Source organism: Culex pipiens, chromosome 2, assembly GCF_016801865.2.
Source record: "Culex pipiens pallens isolate TS chromosome 2, TS_CPP_V2, whole genome shotgun sequence".
Classification (NCBI taxonomy): Eukaryota; Metazoa; Arthropoda; class Insecta; order Diptera; family Culicidae; genus Culex; species Culex pipiens.
In genome coordinates this window covers 49476527-49492271 of record NC_068938.1, presented here as the reverse complement: position 1 = coordinate 49492271, position 15745 = coordinate 49476527, and the positions used below count along the sequence as shown (strand labels likewise).

At 36.3% G+C, this 15745-nt stretch overlaps 1 protein-coding gene across 1 annotated transcript in view; it reads left to right on the top strand.

Annotated features, from left to right (window-relative positions):
- LOC120416000 (uncharacterized) overlaps window positions 1–15745 on the top strand; it is a 164610-nt gene that overhangs the window by 141179 nt on the left and 7686 nt on the right. Inside the window, exon 5 of the mRNA XM_039577655.2 lies at window positions 11932–13324. Within this exon, the coding sequence (XP_039433589.1) occupies window positions 11932–13324 (1393 nt within the window). The remainder of the gene's footprint in view (window positions 1–11931; window positions 13325–15745) is intronic.

Sequence of the window (15745 nt, the reverse complement as noted above, 5' to 3'; positions counted from 1 at the left end):
AACTTTTCAAAAGGTCCTCAATTAAACACTTACACACCAATCGAAAGGTCACGTTCGGAACTTTTAAATGATCGATAAAGTATATATTGTGGAATAACTGTACCATCAATTACATCAAAATTCAAGTGGTTGAAAACATAATATTTAAAAAATCACTTTAAATTTGATAAAAATTGATTTAGCTATTTCATATTAATTATCAGAATTTCTCACATGTTTGTTAAAAAAATATTTGAATTGATTAAATTAACAACATGTTATCAGAATTCCCAACAACAAACATTACACAACCTCAAAAAACCGGTATCAATCACATTCCTCCCAGCGGATGTCCCCCATTCATTTGTCCAATCCGTTCTGACGAATCCCGTTCCGAACCTGATCTCCCGGCTGAGATGGACCGTCGTTCCAGGAAGCACTAAACATTGCACTCAAACAATTTTGCAACGCAATTGATCCCCAAGATCTGCCACGGCGCCATGATCTAATGGGTCACCATCGTCACTCTGGAAAGAAGTCTCGGTCGTCGCCGGCCAGATCTTCGCGACAAGATAAAACTTCTACACATACGTAAGACGTGGGGGCAAATTGCACCAACAGGTGGTGGCCACAGCCTCATCTTAATTTATGGACCAGTTCTGCACTCTTCCTCACACTTCTACAAATGAGAACAAACGACGGATGTGCGTAATGGGTTGGGGAGTTTTTTTTTATCTTTCTGCTGGACCTCCCGGCAGTCAGGTTCGTCGCTTGGTCAAGTCTCCGAGATTCGTTCTAATTGGTTTGTTTGATCTCGCGCGGATTCCATCACGTGCCCAGGAAGTCGTTGTTCTGCTGTGGTGTAGATTTTTTTTGCAATTATAACGGGCCTACAAGTGTTATTCGCGATTCGCGATTGGAAGTCCAGTAAATATCAACGTTTAAATGCTGTTTAACAAGCTTGTCACATGAACTAACGAGTTTCGTTAATAGTTGTTGTTTAAAAAAAAATCGGCACTGGTGTCGCCTAAACAAACAAGTCGAAACGAAATATGCAAATAAGTTCACTAATTTTGGTGTCGCCACGGCACAAGGTCTTCCACCCGCACTCTGCTGATGTGCGTTGGTCGGCGGATTGGTCAATCTATTTGGACGGAATCGATCGACCGTGACGAGGAAGTCAATTGGGAGTGCAAACAAGGATGCAGTTGGTGGAGCTGAGCTTGAATCGTTTGTAATGAACAGGCTTACAAGTTGCTACTGCAGTTTGTCAACTATTACATCATTAGTATCCACCTTTAGCAGGTGCCTTTATTCCCATCAATTTCCTCTTAATTCTTTCTTGATGAGCACTAAACTGCACACTTTAGTGACAAGATTCCAAGCACCACGCAATCCCGTTTGATCACCTTTACGTCAAAATATATATAATTTACCATCGAAGAGGCCTCAACCCAGAGAAGAGAAGGTACCTCCGTTCACACACACACACACCTTTCGCGTGGGATCTGATCCTCACCACTTAAGCATCATCATCACCACCATCACCGCCGCTAGAACGAGTGTTAAAAGCTGTCGTAAATTTAGCGCAGTGTTAAATTTTACGGCTTAAATATTGCACTTCGACTCACACACATCTTGTCATGTCAGAATTACAGAAAGCTTACGGATTGCACCTTTAAATTTAAATTTAGCGCACGTTGACCCCCCAAAGAGCGCGGGCGCACGCCACGGTAATCTTCTTTTGAACAAATGTGCCCATAAAATAAAGAGTCTTGAAAGCGAAAGTAATGTTTCGTTCAATGTGCGTATTTTGTAATCAAAAGTGCAGTTTGGGTGCTACCCAGTTAGTTGGTTGGACCATGCTGGGAGGGCATAATGCTTCTGAGGAATCGATTCCCCTCGGGCGGTGCCAGTTTTGATTTGATTGACGAAGCGCCAAAATTTACCAGTCATCTGCACAGAAAAAAAAATCATGGTAATATTACATCTGGGAACGGGTACTTCTTATATGTCAGAAAAAAGGTGTAATTTTACCTCTGAAAATGTGTAATTTTACCACTAGAAAGGTGTAATGTCACTTTTTCAGTCTGAATTGAGGTAAAATTACATCATAAATGAGGTATTATTCAACCTTCCAAAATTACAGCTTCCAAATTTACAATTTGTTTTTACTGTGTGGGTTGAGAAGCGGGAACGATCGATTTAACCCTTAATTCTCAATGGACTTTTTTAGACGTTTTCATAAAATGAGGAAGTCAACTTTACTATTTTATCTTCTACATAAATGTTGCAAATGGGTCATTATCCGCCAACTCACACAACAGTTTCTCCAACTTTGTCCTAGGGGGTAAATTTGGCGAATGATCACTTGAATTTTTGAATACTCGATAAAAAACATGTTCTTTTTAGCAGCTTGAGTGATAATTTGAAACTTTGGCGTCAAAGATACATTTGTGTAAAATTGAACATTATATTTACTAAAAATTGAAAAAAAAATTCATGTAAAAAGAAAAATAATTATTTTTAATTTTTTTTGTACACATAATGGTATTTAATGATTTAGGTACACAGCAAAAAAAAAAAGTGTAAATTTGGAAGGTGTTATTTTGGAAGGTTAAATATTACCTTTTTTATGATGTAATTTTACCTCAATTTAGACTGAAAATGCGACATTACACATTACAGGATAGTGGTAAAATTACACATTTTCAGAGGTAAAATTACACATTTTTTCTGACATAAAAGATGTACCCCTTTCCTGATGTAATATTACCATTGATTTTTTTCTGTGTATAAAAACGGGGGAAAAAATAGCATGAATTTCAAAAATTTTGTAGAAAATCTATCGTAGAAGGATTTGTACATTATTACAGTTATGTAATAAAATCGACTGTTTTTCACTAAAACTGCGATCACTTGAAAATTTCAGCGATGACCTATACATGTTTTGGCATTTTTTTTTTTGAATTTTCGTAATTAAAATACGCAACTTTTGGTACCCTTACATGTATAGGTCATCGCTGAAATTTTCAAGTTATCGCAGTTTAAGTGAAGAAAATCGTTTTTTCCTGTTTTCGTCATTTTCCCGTTTTTGCGCGTGACGCGTCGAAAAATCCAGTTTTTATTTTCAAAAAATCATATCTCGGAATATTTAAAACATAACTTCACCATTTTTTGATATGTTATGTAAAATTTTCCGAGGAATCCGATAAAGTTATTTTCAGACACAGGCTCTTTGGTCCCGAGACCTTCACAAGAGCATTTTAAGTTTTCATTTGACTTTTTCATATGTTAGGCTAGATTTTAAAAACTTATTACTATTTTTCTTTGAAAGGCCAACTTATCACCTTTCATTTGCGTTTAAGACAGCCAAAATCGTTTGAAATGATGCGGAGCTATGATTTTTTTTTAATGTGGGGTTTGCAAAAATCGACAAAAATTGCCATTTTTTGGACCACCCTAACACGGCGTTGGTCACCCTAATGGCCAAACAAAAAAATACGGGTCTATTGTTTTTGGCCAAGGAACCCCCAAAAAAATTTTTTTCGAATCATGCTGTTTTCGTGGGGAATTGCTGCATATAATTATTTGTAAGAATCACTGCTTTTCGTAATTGTCAACTCAAAAGCCCACATTTTTCTCGACAACCATTAAGATTTGTCAAATTTTTCAATTTTAAAACTTGTTTTTCATTTAACTACAAAAATGTGGTATTTTTTTACGTTTTTCTATTTTTTTTCAAAAATTATGACTTTATTCAAAAAAATTGTAACACTGCCGAATTAATATTGATCATCTTGTACCATAGTTCATAAGATGCATTTTTTGTCATCTAAATCATGGCAAAAAATAAGATTTTTAAAAAATGGTTATTCTGCACACTTGTGATTTTTTTCAAAGTGTAGCTACTTTTTCCGAGAAGTTCTATGCAACTTTTCGGGATACATCGTATTTAACAGAAAATCCGTTCTTAACATACATTTTGTTATATTTTGATAGCCTTTTTGTATGGGTGGCTGCCATTATTATATGGAGATTTGAATGGACTAACTAAAGATGAAAAATGTCTTATAAGATGCTTATATATATATACAGCATTAGAGTGTAACAAAAATGACTTTTTGGCGGGCATTCAGGGGTTTGTTCCGGTGGGCATACTGAGCCTAAATCCCAAATATGAGCTTGATTGGACGTCACAGGAGCTGGCGCTCCGCCCTTCAATTTTAAATGGGATTTAACCCGTAAAAAAAGATTTTTTCAAAAATGTCACTTTTTGAGGCATTTTGGCCACAAATGGCGTCTCGGGCGTCGCGAGGTGCGACGCATATCTTTTTTGCCGGGGCCGATTTTTTGAAAAAAATCCAAACTTTGATGGTCTGTACCGAGCTCCAGGATGCTTCAAACTTCAATGTTATATATACCAAAAGATGCGCAAGGATCTGGCCTACACGCCAGTGATGTTTTTGGTAAACGCATTGGTGGCCAAAATGCCTCAAAAAGTGACATTTTTGAAAAAATCTTTTTTTACGGGTTAAATCCCATTTAAAATTGAAGGGCGGAGCGCCAGCTCCTGTGACGTCCAATCAAGCTCATATTTGGGATTTAGGCTCAGTATGCCCACCAGAACAAACCCCTGAATGCCCGCCAAAAAGTCATTTTTGTTACATCCTAATACAGCATCTTATATAAATATGGTCTTAGAAAAGGTACACAACAAGTTTCATCCAAATTAAAAAATACAAAAAAAAATAATTTGCATGAATAAACTTTCCAAATTGTCTAACCATTAAGGCTTGTTTCTAAAATTGTATGATAATTTAATGAAAGAGAGCAGCAAATTCATAAGGACATGCAGAAATATCACAATTTTAACAAAAAAAAAGATTTAATAAAAAAATATGCAAATGAAAATATGAACATAAAGACTAAACAATATGGCTTTTAAAAATAAAGTATCAATTTAAATGTTTCTATTCAAATTATTTTCAATTTTGTTTGAAACCTAAAAATAATTATAAGAAACACTTCATTGTTCGTCAAGGGTTAAAAATCACCACGATATGATCAGATCGAAACCCCGCCTTGGGAGTGTTGTTTTCGTGGGCTTGTTATGTTATAGGCTGATGGTTGCATAATTTTCGACTGACCACGACAAGTTCAAGCATCTTTCATCCATCAAACCTTTCCAACTTTATTTGTGTGGTTGTGTGTGTGGTCACTTTGGGTTTGGCATTTCGCGTCGGCTCGATTAAAAAGAATAAATTTTATTGGAAAATTATTGTTTTGCCTTTTCTTCGAAGGTGGCCTTTTAGCTGATTGTCAAAAACGGAGAGTTCATGCAGGCGTTTCATGGAGCCCCTTCTTTTATGATTGATAGAAAAATCTTCAATATATCTATTAAAGAATGCTTCAGCGAAGGTGCTGTAATAGAAAAATTATAATCGTCGAACGTGACTTGGCTTGGCAATGATCCACCCACACCTGACGACGAAGTTTGCCGGCTGACGTTGTTATTGGATGTTGGATGTTGTTATGGTCAGCCAGAGTGGATGAAATCGAGTGGAGCTACTGTTTTGAGGTTGACGGACATCACCCGTCCGACTTGGGTGCTTAAAGTTTGATTGGATTATGCCTTATTTGTTTGCAACAATCATATGATAGACTGAAAATTTATTACTTTTTGGCGTTTGAGCGTTTGAGAATTTGAATGTCAAGCGTCCTATTAGAATCTGTTTTAAAAATAAAATAAAAATGAGCAGAAAATTCAGGCTGAACAGAAATATAGTGCAAACATTTTAAATTAAAAAAAATGCCAATCGTTCCGATGTCGACCAAATTTTGTAATTTTTTTATATCTTGTTAAAATGATTTTATTTCCTTAAAATTTTAAACAGAAAACGTCGAACATGCATATTAATTAATTAGTATTAAGTATTAATTAATTAATTAATTTTGAGTAAATAAAGGGATATAGACGAAGTATTACACATTTTTAATGTTAGGTAATAAGTTTTACAGCTTACGTATTTTAAATAACTACACTTTTGCAGTTGAATGGTATTTTTGCCAGGAATGAATGGCAAATAGTAAACTAAGATAATTTTTTTAGGTGAGATCTATTTTTAGTATATCTAGACTTTTTGTTTAGAAATGTGAATATTCAGTGTATCCTCACGGTTATAAAGTCCTTATTCATAAAAGTCTAGATCTCTATAAAAAAAATATCTTACAATAAAGCATTTTGAAGTTTTCAAGGTTCCAATCTGATGTCCATAAAGCAAAACCAATACATTTTTTGTAATATTTTTGGCTCAATCTTTCTCTCAAAGTTTTCGATAGGGGCAAAATATTTAAATATTTAAAAAAATGAAAATTTTCATTGAAAATCCTTATTTGCTTTTTTTGTAAGCTACACAGCAAAACATGTCGTGGAAATAGTACATCTGGGAATAATTAGATCTTTTATGTCAGAAAAAAAAATGTGTAATATAATGTCACGTTTTTGGTCTTAATTGAGGTAATATTACATCATTTAAGAGGTAATATTTATCCTTCCAATTTTACACCTTTCAAATTTACACATTTTTTTACTATGAACACTTTAACAAAATGAAATTTGGAAGGAGTTATATCACCTCTTTAATGATGTAATATATATTTCCTAAATTTATACAGAAAAGGTGGCAAAACACTGGAATAGTGGTAAACATTTTTAGAGGTAAAATTACTAATTTTTTCTGACATTCCCAGATGTAATATTACCATGTTTTTTTAACTGTGTATGGGAAATTCTCATAAGTTTGGCTTGTTAAGCAAAGCAAAGCAAAGGTCTCAGTTTAAGTTTCTGCTCATTTCTAGGCGTTCGAAATTTATTTGTGGTGAGTCACCCAAAACATACGCACGTTTTACTTCCCCATCCGGCGTGTTAAGCACTCCATCCGAATAGCTGATTTTCACTATTTTAGCAGTTGTACTTTAAAAACTTGAAATATAGTTTGCAATGGCCCATATCATGTCTCGGACATTTTGTGATAATTTTTTTAATCAAGCTTGGAAAAATTGATTGAACATAAAATATATTTTTTAAGGACTTTGCATAATACTATTTATTTACATATGTATTTTATTCAAATAATGATTTTTAAAGCTTTTTACAAATTTTGAATGTTGAGACTACAGATCGGCTAAGACTTTTCTCATTTTCTCGAATTCATAATTCTAGATTAAATTTTCAAAAGGTCCTATATGCATAGGAAACCCGTGACAAAAAGGTTGTTTTGAAAATTTACTCTAGATTTGATCTCAACGCCCCAAAATAAGAAAAGAAAAACACGTGATTAAAAGATTCGATTATTCAAGTGAAATTTGTTCGAAAACTTCAGATATTCGAGTCTGTACTGTAGTCTAAACAGATAAAAAAAAATTAAATAAATATTGCTGTGATAAGTTTTAGGACGTTTTTTTACATAAATTTTGATTCAAATTAATCAAAATTTGCTAAATAAATGTTTTGAAAATAAAATCAGAAAACGCTAGTTGTATTTTCAATTATTGAAAATAAAACGATTTGCGAGAACCACCCCAAACGATCGCGCGCCGCACTTATCATTCATTCGCTCACAACACATCACAAATACCAGCACGACGAGTCGCGCACGACGTATGGTACTTTCCTTGATTCTTGATCCGGGAGTCACCACAGTCAACAGTCAGTGCTTTGCCGATCGGTCGTCAGTCGAGATCGCGCACGCGAAGAAGCGTGGAGAATCGGGACGGGTCGCGAACTTGTGTGCGTGTTTGTGTGATTTAGTTTGTAAGTGTGAGTGTTTGTTTTGGTTTGTTCCACTGTTCTTTCCTTCGTTCGTTTCCTTTCAGGTTTATTTTCTGCATTTTGCAGCATTGAATGAAGTTGAAAGGATGAGCAATTGCTGAATGTTTAAAATATTGTTAAAATATTGTTTAAACAAAACTGGATTTTAAAATGTTATTTATTCATTTATTGAAGTTAAAAATTGTGTCATTTTCAAAAGTTCTCCAAGAAATTAATGACAATTCTTCTCTTTCACCTTCGGCTTTTTGCTGGCTCCACCTTTGATTGACCCCTTGCCGTGATGTGCTGTTTTTAGTTTGGCGGTCATCGTTGTCGCGATTTTTTTTTTCCTGCCGGGAAGTGACGATAATTCGTAATAAACTCATCAACAATACCAACAGCAGTAGGGGAGGATCGCATGGCGTTGACACGATGCGCCGGAGGTTTTTTTTTATGGGCAGATTGTCTGTTCCACGTGTTTATAGGAATTAGCAACAGGTTTATGAGGTGATCCTCGATTCTTGGAATTTATATGATGCTTCTACTTTAGAATGCACATTTGCATAAGCTATAATTGCAACCACAAATTACGTAAGATCTTTTATTGCTGGTAAATTTTAACAGATTTTTTTTATGAAAACGAAGTTGACTTTATAGCTGTCGGCCACCATTGCTAGTACCAACCACTTGTGTCTTCCTTTTTATCTACAAGGACTTCGCCGCCCTGGGCTCCTAAGTGTATGAAAGTATGGCACGGAGCGACGGCGCCGAATACCCATATTTACACAAAGAATTTTAGAGCGCCCGCCGCGGGATTCGAACCGGCGACCTCTGGATTGTGAGTCCAGAAAGCTTGTCAAAAACCTGAAAAAAAAGATTTTGCATCATTGGTTCTTCCATACAAGTTTTCATACAAATTTGGGATAGCAAAATATTCGAAAATGGTTATTTTTAAAAGATATCTTCTAATCGATTCAAAGTTTTTGGTTAGTCATTTTTTTTTTGTTATAACTTAACATTCCAACGCCCAAGGCTCAAAAAAAGTTGGATCGGTAACTTCAACTCGCTGGTTCTCGGGCATAACTCACCCAATCAAGATGATTCTTCTTTCCAGTGATTTGTTAGGATGTCTAGATGATCCTAGAACTTTGCAGAACTCAATTTGATCAAATCTGTCATTTTTGTGATCAAAAACAGCGTTCCAACTTTTTTTTCGCGTCGTTTTAAAAAAAGGTGGAACGATGTTTTCGGTCGCAGAAATTACAGATTTGTTCAAATCAAGTTCTGCAAAATTTTAGGATCATCTAGACATTCTTACAAATCACTGGAAACAAGAATCGTCCCGATTGGTTGAGTTATGCCCGAGAACCAGCGAGTTGAAGTTACCGTTCCACCTTTTTTGGGAGGCTTGGACGTCCGTGTAAGTTGGACATGCGTTGGGCGTTCCAGTGTTAATGAAGTACTCAACTAAACTACAGTCCTGACTCAATTATCGGAAGTTCTGGAAAACTCGACATTTTTGAAGTCGATGCCAGTAAACGCTTCAATATTGTCAAGGTATTATAGATTTAGGCTACGAAAACACGCTCCAATCGACAGTATTGAATTTCAGTGATTTTCCTGCCAATAAATAGAATTGAAAATTTCGGGTATAAATGCTATGGAATCATCCTAAGCAACCATGCGCCTGTGCTGGTAGCAAGGGGGTAATTCAAAAATGTTAAATCTTCAGATAATCAAATCATATTTTTTTCTCGCTTTCTTATTTCCAATTTTTGTGCCAAAAAAAGATATGCTCTAGATTAATTGGGAAATTTTAAACCCACGACCCCGGAAATTAAATACTAAGAAAATGAAAAAAAATACTAAAATTGAGTCGTTGCGTTTAAATTTAATGGGTGCTGAAAAGACAGAATGCGTAACGTGATTTTCGAAAGCTCCCCACTGCTCCCCACTAATACAGCTGCACTACAACTGTAAACATAAACAAAGTAGAAGGCTATGTTCAAGCTAAAATGTGACATATTTTTTGCTGCTGAAGTGATTTGTTTTGAAACATTTTGGATCTGTTGACATTAAGGTTTTCGCTTAAAAATTAAATGCCTCGCGCTTTTTTTCTTCGTAGACTAAACGATGAGAGGCCAAAAGAGGCCTTTTTTTGTTTTCCACATGATGACAAAACAAAATAAATTATAGATCGATCACAATACTTGCCACTTCTTGGTAGCATTTTGCGAACAGTAAATTGGTTCCGCTTTGACAGTTCTAAATTGAGGCCGCTTTGCGAACCACTATTCTGCACCCAGGTTAAAACTAAGGAAAATAAATAAATTTGGCCATGAATTGGTTATTTGAAGATTCCTAGAAACTTTCGAATAATCGAACCTCGGGGTACTCGACACTTCAGATAATCGAGTCTGGACTGTACCTTTGTCTGGACTGTACCTTTGTTTTCACTTTAGCTTCAAAAAAGGTTTTTGGCAAATTTAATGCCCCGCTTTTTTTATTTGAAGTTTTCATAAACAAAAATACCAATATTTGAGCTTAACTCAAGACGTACTAAGGAAAGGGCAAAATTCTTATAAGTTGGCCTCTTTGAAATGTTGATCTTTAATTTAATTGGTGAAAATACCAATATATTTTAAAATTGTATTGATGTCATTTGAAATTAAAAATAGGATTTTTTTTTTATTTATTTAAGGAATCGGAATATTAAACTCATGACTAACATTTCAAAATTACCAAATTGATTAATTTTTAAACTTTAATCCTGAAAAAACAAGTCCAGAATGATGAGAATGAGTCGCAAAAGTTTCATGTTTATTTTCAAAAAATCGGATCAATACATCCCAAGACTTAAAAAAATAATCTTATTTTAGAAATTTTGAAGAAAACATATCACAAAAAGTTAAAAACATGATTATTGATATGCTTTTATCAAAAGTTTGGAAATGTTATAACAATTCCTTAAGTGATGAAAATACATATAAAACATTTAAACTTACAAATAAGCAAACGATTGAAAAATGTGTTTTAAATGTATTCTACTATTATTTTACATTGAAAATTCTAGTAATTAATTGCTCAGTAGGAAGTGTGCCAGCACATTTCCATCAAAAGTTTTGCAAAACAATTGGTTTCTGTAGTGAGACCCAGCAATTCAGATAGAATAAGGACCAAATCTTTGACCTGACAAACATATGAAAATTTCCCTTAATTGCAATGATGTCTTCTATGATTCTGTAAGCTGCAAACTCATTTTTCTCATGTTCAGACCGTAACTTGTACCACTCAAATTTATCCAGATTTCCCGTCATATGACCTTGGCTTTTTCTACAATTTCATTGAAAAATATTATTCAAATACCCCAAGCCAGTGATTCCCAAACAATTTTTGCTCAGGCCTCACCTTCTATAGTTCATCCACCCATCAGAAACTTGCCAAGACTCATTAATGGGGCCCAGGCCCATTTTGGTAAACACTGCCCTAAACTAACGGATATTTTTGCGTATCCGGATGTCCATCCGGATATCCGGATATCCGTATATTGATCTTTGTTGAATCTTTTGTAACATAACCTCATTATTTTTTCCCTACAGTTAAGGGCCAGTTTCTCAGGACCACACTAAATTATCCCATCTTTATGTTATCCTTTGCTACATTTTTCCATTTTTTTTTTCTCTGCTCCTCACAATGACGAAAGTGAGGTCCAAGCAAAAACTTAAAAAAAAGTTCTCACACATGTGATCCCCGGATCCGTCACCGTCGTCTTAACCCATGCTGGGCCGACTTGTGCCATGTTGCCAAAAAGGCTGCAACATGAAGAAAGCAAGAAGCCGATTGTATCTCTTTTTCACTCATCGTGCTTTGTTACGCGCTGTACTTGTCCCTTTTTGGTGTAAGCTGCCTGCACCACAACTCGACGATGTTCTAGTTTCCCACATGGTCAGCCCGGTGCCAGGCAGACAATTCGTCATTTGTCGTCCGAAAGGCCACCAGCAAGGGTCACCCGAGACGACCTCAGCCGAGTGAGAGGTTCTGTGCTACATTTGATTTTTATTTTTGCGTTTAAATTATGTTTGTGGGAATCGTGTGAGCAAGTTTGTTAATTTGGCGCGCTTTCTTTCCCCCCTTTGCAGACTTGTCGCCCGTCAACTGGACCAAGAAGTCGTCCATCAACTGCTACAACATCGAGGAGGGGCGCGTTATCGAGCGGCCCAAGGGTCGCTACGTCTCGCCGATCCGGATCAAGAACAAACAGCAGGCCCAGCAACAGCAGCAGCTTCAGCAGCAGTACGGAACGCCGGTTTGTAGGCGGATTCTGCAACGGGAGCGCGGGTCCGCGGACGGAGGATCGCCGAGTGGGCTCAAGAATTTGAGCAAATCGATCGGGAACATTAGCGCCGTGGCGACGGGGCTCGGCGATAAGAGTCCCTCGCTGAGTCACCGATCGGTCGTTTATCGGGAAAAGGAGAAGAAGAATCCGCTCGGGAGTACGCGCCTGTCCTGCTACCAGCCGATCAACTTTGACGAGGGCAAGAGTCAGCTCTACAAGTCGGTCGACGATTTAATCTTTCTCAACGGAGCAACGTCCACAACCGCGACGGCTGAGACGGCGGAAGATTGCGCAAGTGAAGCGAACAAAGCAGTGACCACAACAACAGCAGCAACTTGCGGCCAGCTGAACCAAAGTCTTATCACCACTAGTAGAACGTCGGAGGGAGTCGAAGAACAGCAGCACTTATCAGCAGTCACAGCAGAATCGTCAGCAGAGGCAGAACTAGAACCAGAACCAAAGATGATTGTCGGCGATCACGACGAAACGTACGGATTTGCGCAGATGCGCGATGGCTGCGTCGGCGGTGGTGGCAACTCAATCGAAGCCATGTACCGCCACAAGCTGGCCGCCTTCAAGCAGGCCGAAGCCGCCGAGTTCAAAACCCCCGCCAAAAAGAAGGACAACTTTACCAACAAGATCAAAGCCATGTCCGACCGCACCCAGAAGCTCTTCTCGAAAATCTACTCCAACTCGTCGTACAAGACGCACAGCACCAGCGTCGACGCCGCATCATCGCCCTTCCACGCCCCCGGCTCCAAATCGCTCAAAAAGTCCCCCTCCAAAGTGTCCAACAATCGGCGCAGCATGAGCTACGGCGCGTTGCCCGGGCTGGCCGACTTTCAGAAAAATCTCGAAAAACACCACGCAACGGAAGACGATCCACCCGGAACGACCGGAATACACCGCCCCGACGCCGAAGACTGCGATTCGGGCATTCTGGTGAACGAATCGGGAGCCTCATCGATACTGGAAACCGAAGATACCTTCCTGCCGTCGATCCCATCGAAGGTGGGGCTGGGAGGGGAACACATCGAGTTTAAACTGGTCACCATTCGGTTGGATGAGCTCGGAGGGCAGGAGGAGGATGCGGACGTGGGACTCGGGATCATCGTCAGTCACATGGGCAATGGCGAGGGAGAAATTAGCAATCGGTACAAGGTGGCGCACGTGCTGCCTGGAGGGTTGGTGTATGCGTGAGTATTACTTTTTTACTTGAAATATTTGTTTAAATGGCGTCGACTCTTGGTAGGGGTTTAAGTGATCAAATATTTACTATTTCTCTTATTCTAGTGAAGTTAACTGCTTAGAACTTCAACATACAATACCTATCTGCACAGGATCTGCTTTGGAATATTTCCTTCATTCCTGATTTGATTTGAAAATGCTTGAATTATGGAAAATGATTGTCAACACGTCTACGTGTGCTCTCGATTCGCTATTACCGAAACTAATCATAAACTAGAGCCAAATGTTTGAATTTGAAATCTGTGTCGCTTTATTATTGAAATGAAATTTATTTTTTCATCTTTTCTCTATCAATATTTTTAAAACGACATGAAAAACTAAAACATTTCAAGCAAGAAGATATTAGAAGAGGATCTGGTACGTTTCGCCGAATGTCGTGTCGCCGACGGTCATTTCGCCGAATGTCGTTTCGCCGAATGGTACGTTTCGCCGAAAGTCATTTCACCGAATGGACGTTTCGCCGAATTGAATAAAAATTAACTTTTTTGTACAATTTATACTATTTGTTCGCTGAAGTGCCATCTTGTAATTCACTCATGCAAACTTGAGAAGGAGTGGCAAGATAATATTATAATAATTTAAAAAAGTAAAGAACGTCTCATGTTTCAAAGAATGCAAAAACTCACAGAAATAATACAAATAATTTGCTTAAAAAATGAAGAATGCAAAAACTATCAGAAATTTTTCTAAATGTTATGCTAAAAATCAAAAAAACTGCTCATGTTTGAAAGATTGCAAAACCTAACAAAAATTATAGAAATAATATGCTTAAAAAACTAAATATACATAAACTCACCGAAATAATTGAAAAATATGCCAAAAATATAGAATGCAAAAACTAACAGCAATTTTGCAAAATGTTGTGCTGAAAACCAAAAGAACTGCTCATGTTTGAAAGAATGCAAAAACTCCCAAAAATTATACAAAAAAAAAATCTCGAAAAACAAAGAATGCAAAAACAAACAGAAATAATCTAAATTATAAGCAGCCAATTAAAAGAACTGCTCATGTTTAAAAGAATGCAAAAACTCACAGAAATAATTAAAAAAAAATATGCTTAAATACAAAGAATGCAAAAACTAACAAAAAATTTCCAAAATGTTATGCTAAAAATCAAAAGAACTGCTCATGTTTGAAAGAATGCAAAAACTCTCAGAAATAATTTAAAAAATATGCTCAGTAAAGAATGCAAAAACTACCGGCATTTTTCCAAAATGTTATGCTGAAAATCAAAAGAACTCCTCATGTTGGAAAGAATACAAAAACTTACACAAATTATACAAATAATATAATAAAAAACAAAGAATGCAAAAACTAACAGAAATTTATCAAAATTATAAGCAGAAAACTAAAAGAACTGCTCATGGTTTACAGAACGTAAAAACTCACAGAAATAATTCAAATGATTTATTAAAACAAGAATGCAAAAAACAAACAGAAATTAATGCAAAAACTCACAGAAATGATTTAAAATTGTTTGCTGTAATTAAATAACTGCTTATATTTGAAAGAATGCAAAAACTCGCACAATTTTTTTCAACTAGATTATTTTTTAAGTGATTGTTTATGCATGTTATAATGCATAAACTTATAAAAATAACATACTAATAAACAAAAAATATTTTTTAAAAAGATTGCAAAATCACCTTTTAGGGACATTATACTTTTTCAAAATATTTTAATACAATTTGTGTCCATTTTATATATTTATTTTACGATTATTTGTCAATTCGGCGAAACGTCTCATTCGGCGAAACGTCCCATGCGGCAAAACGACATTCGGCGGAATGACCTTCGGCGAAATGACCGTCGGCGAAACGACATTCGGCGAAATGTCCCGCACCCATTAGAAGAATCATATCTATGTCAGATTATATTTGTTCCTTTCTTCATCCAATTTGCCGATTCTCGCTACATGTGTAAACAAATAATTTCGCAAAAACCTTTGATAGAAACCTGATTACTTTTTCCTTTGAAATTACTCAAAAAGTTAATCTGAATGATTTTCTTAACAAAATAAAAAACTTTTCATTGCACAACTGACCGTTAAGAAACATTTTAAATACTACTCGAGTACGAATTTGAGCTTTTTTATATGCTTAACCTGGATTTATTTTTCTAAAAACTATTAAATAGCCCATGAGATTTTTTAAAAAAACAAATCCGTTAGCCCGATTAAACTTTGGCATTTATAGATTTGAAGAGTTCGCAGAATATTTTTTGAAAGCAATATATTAGGTTGCAATTTTCTCCAAAATTTTAGATTTAAGTTTGGGTGCTCTCCTCATCCAATAATTTGAACGTTTATGTTCGAGTCGAAATCTGGATATAGAGACCGCCAAGCCCCATAGTTTTCAAACGAGTCTATG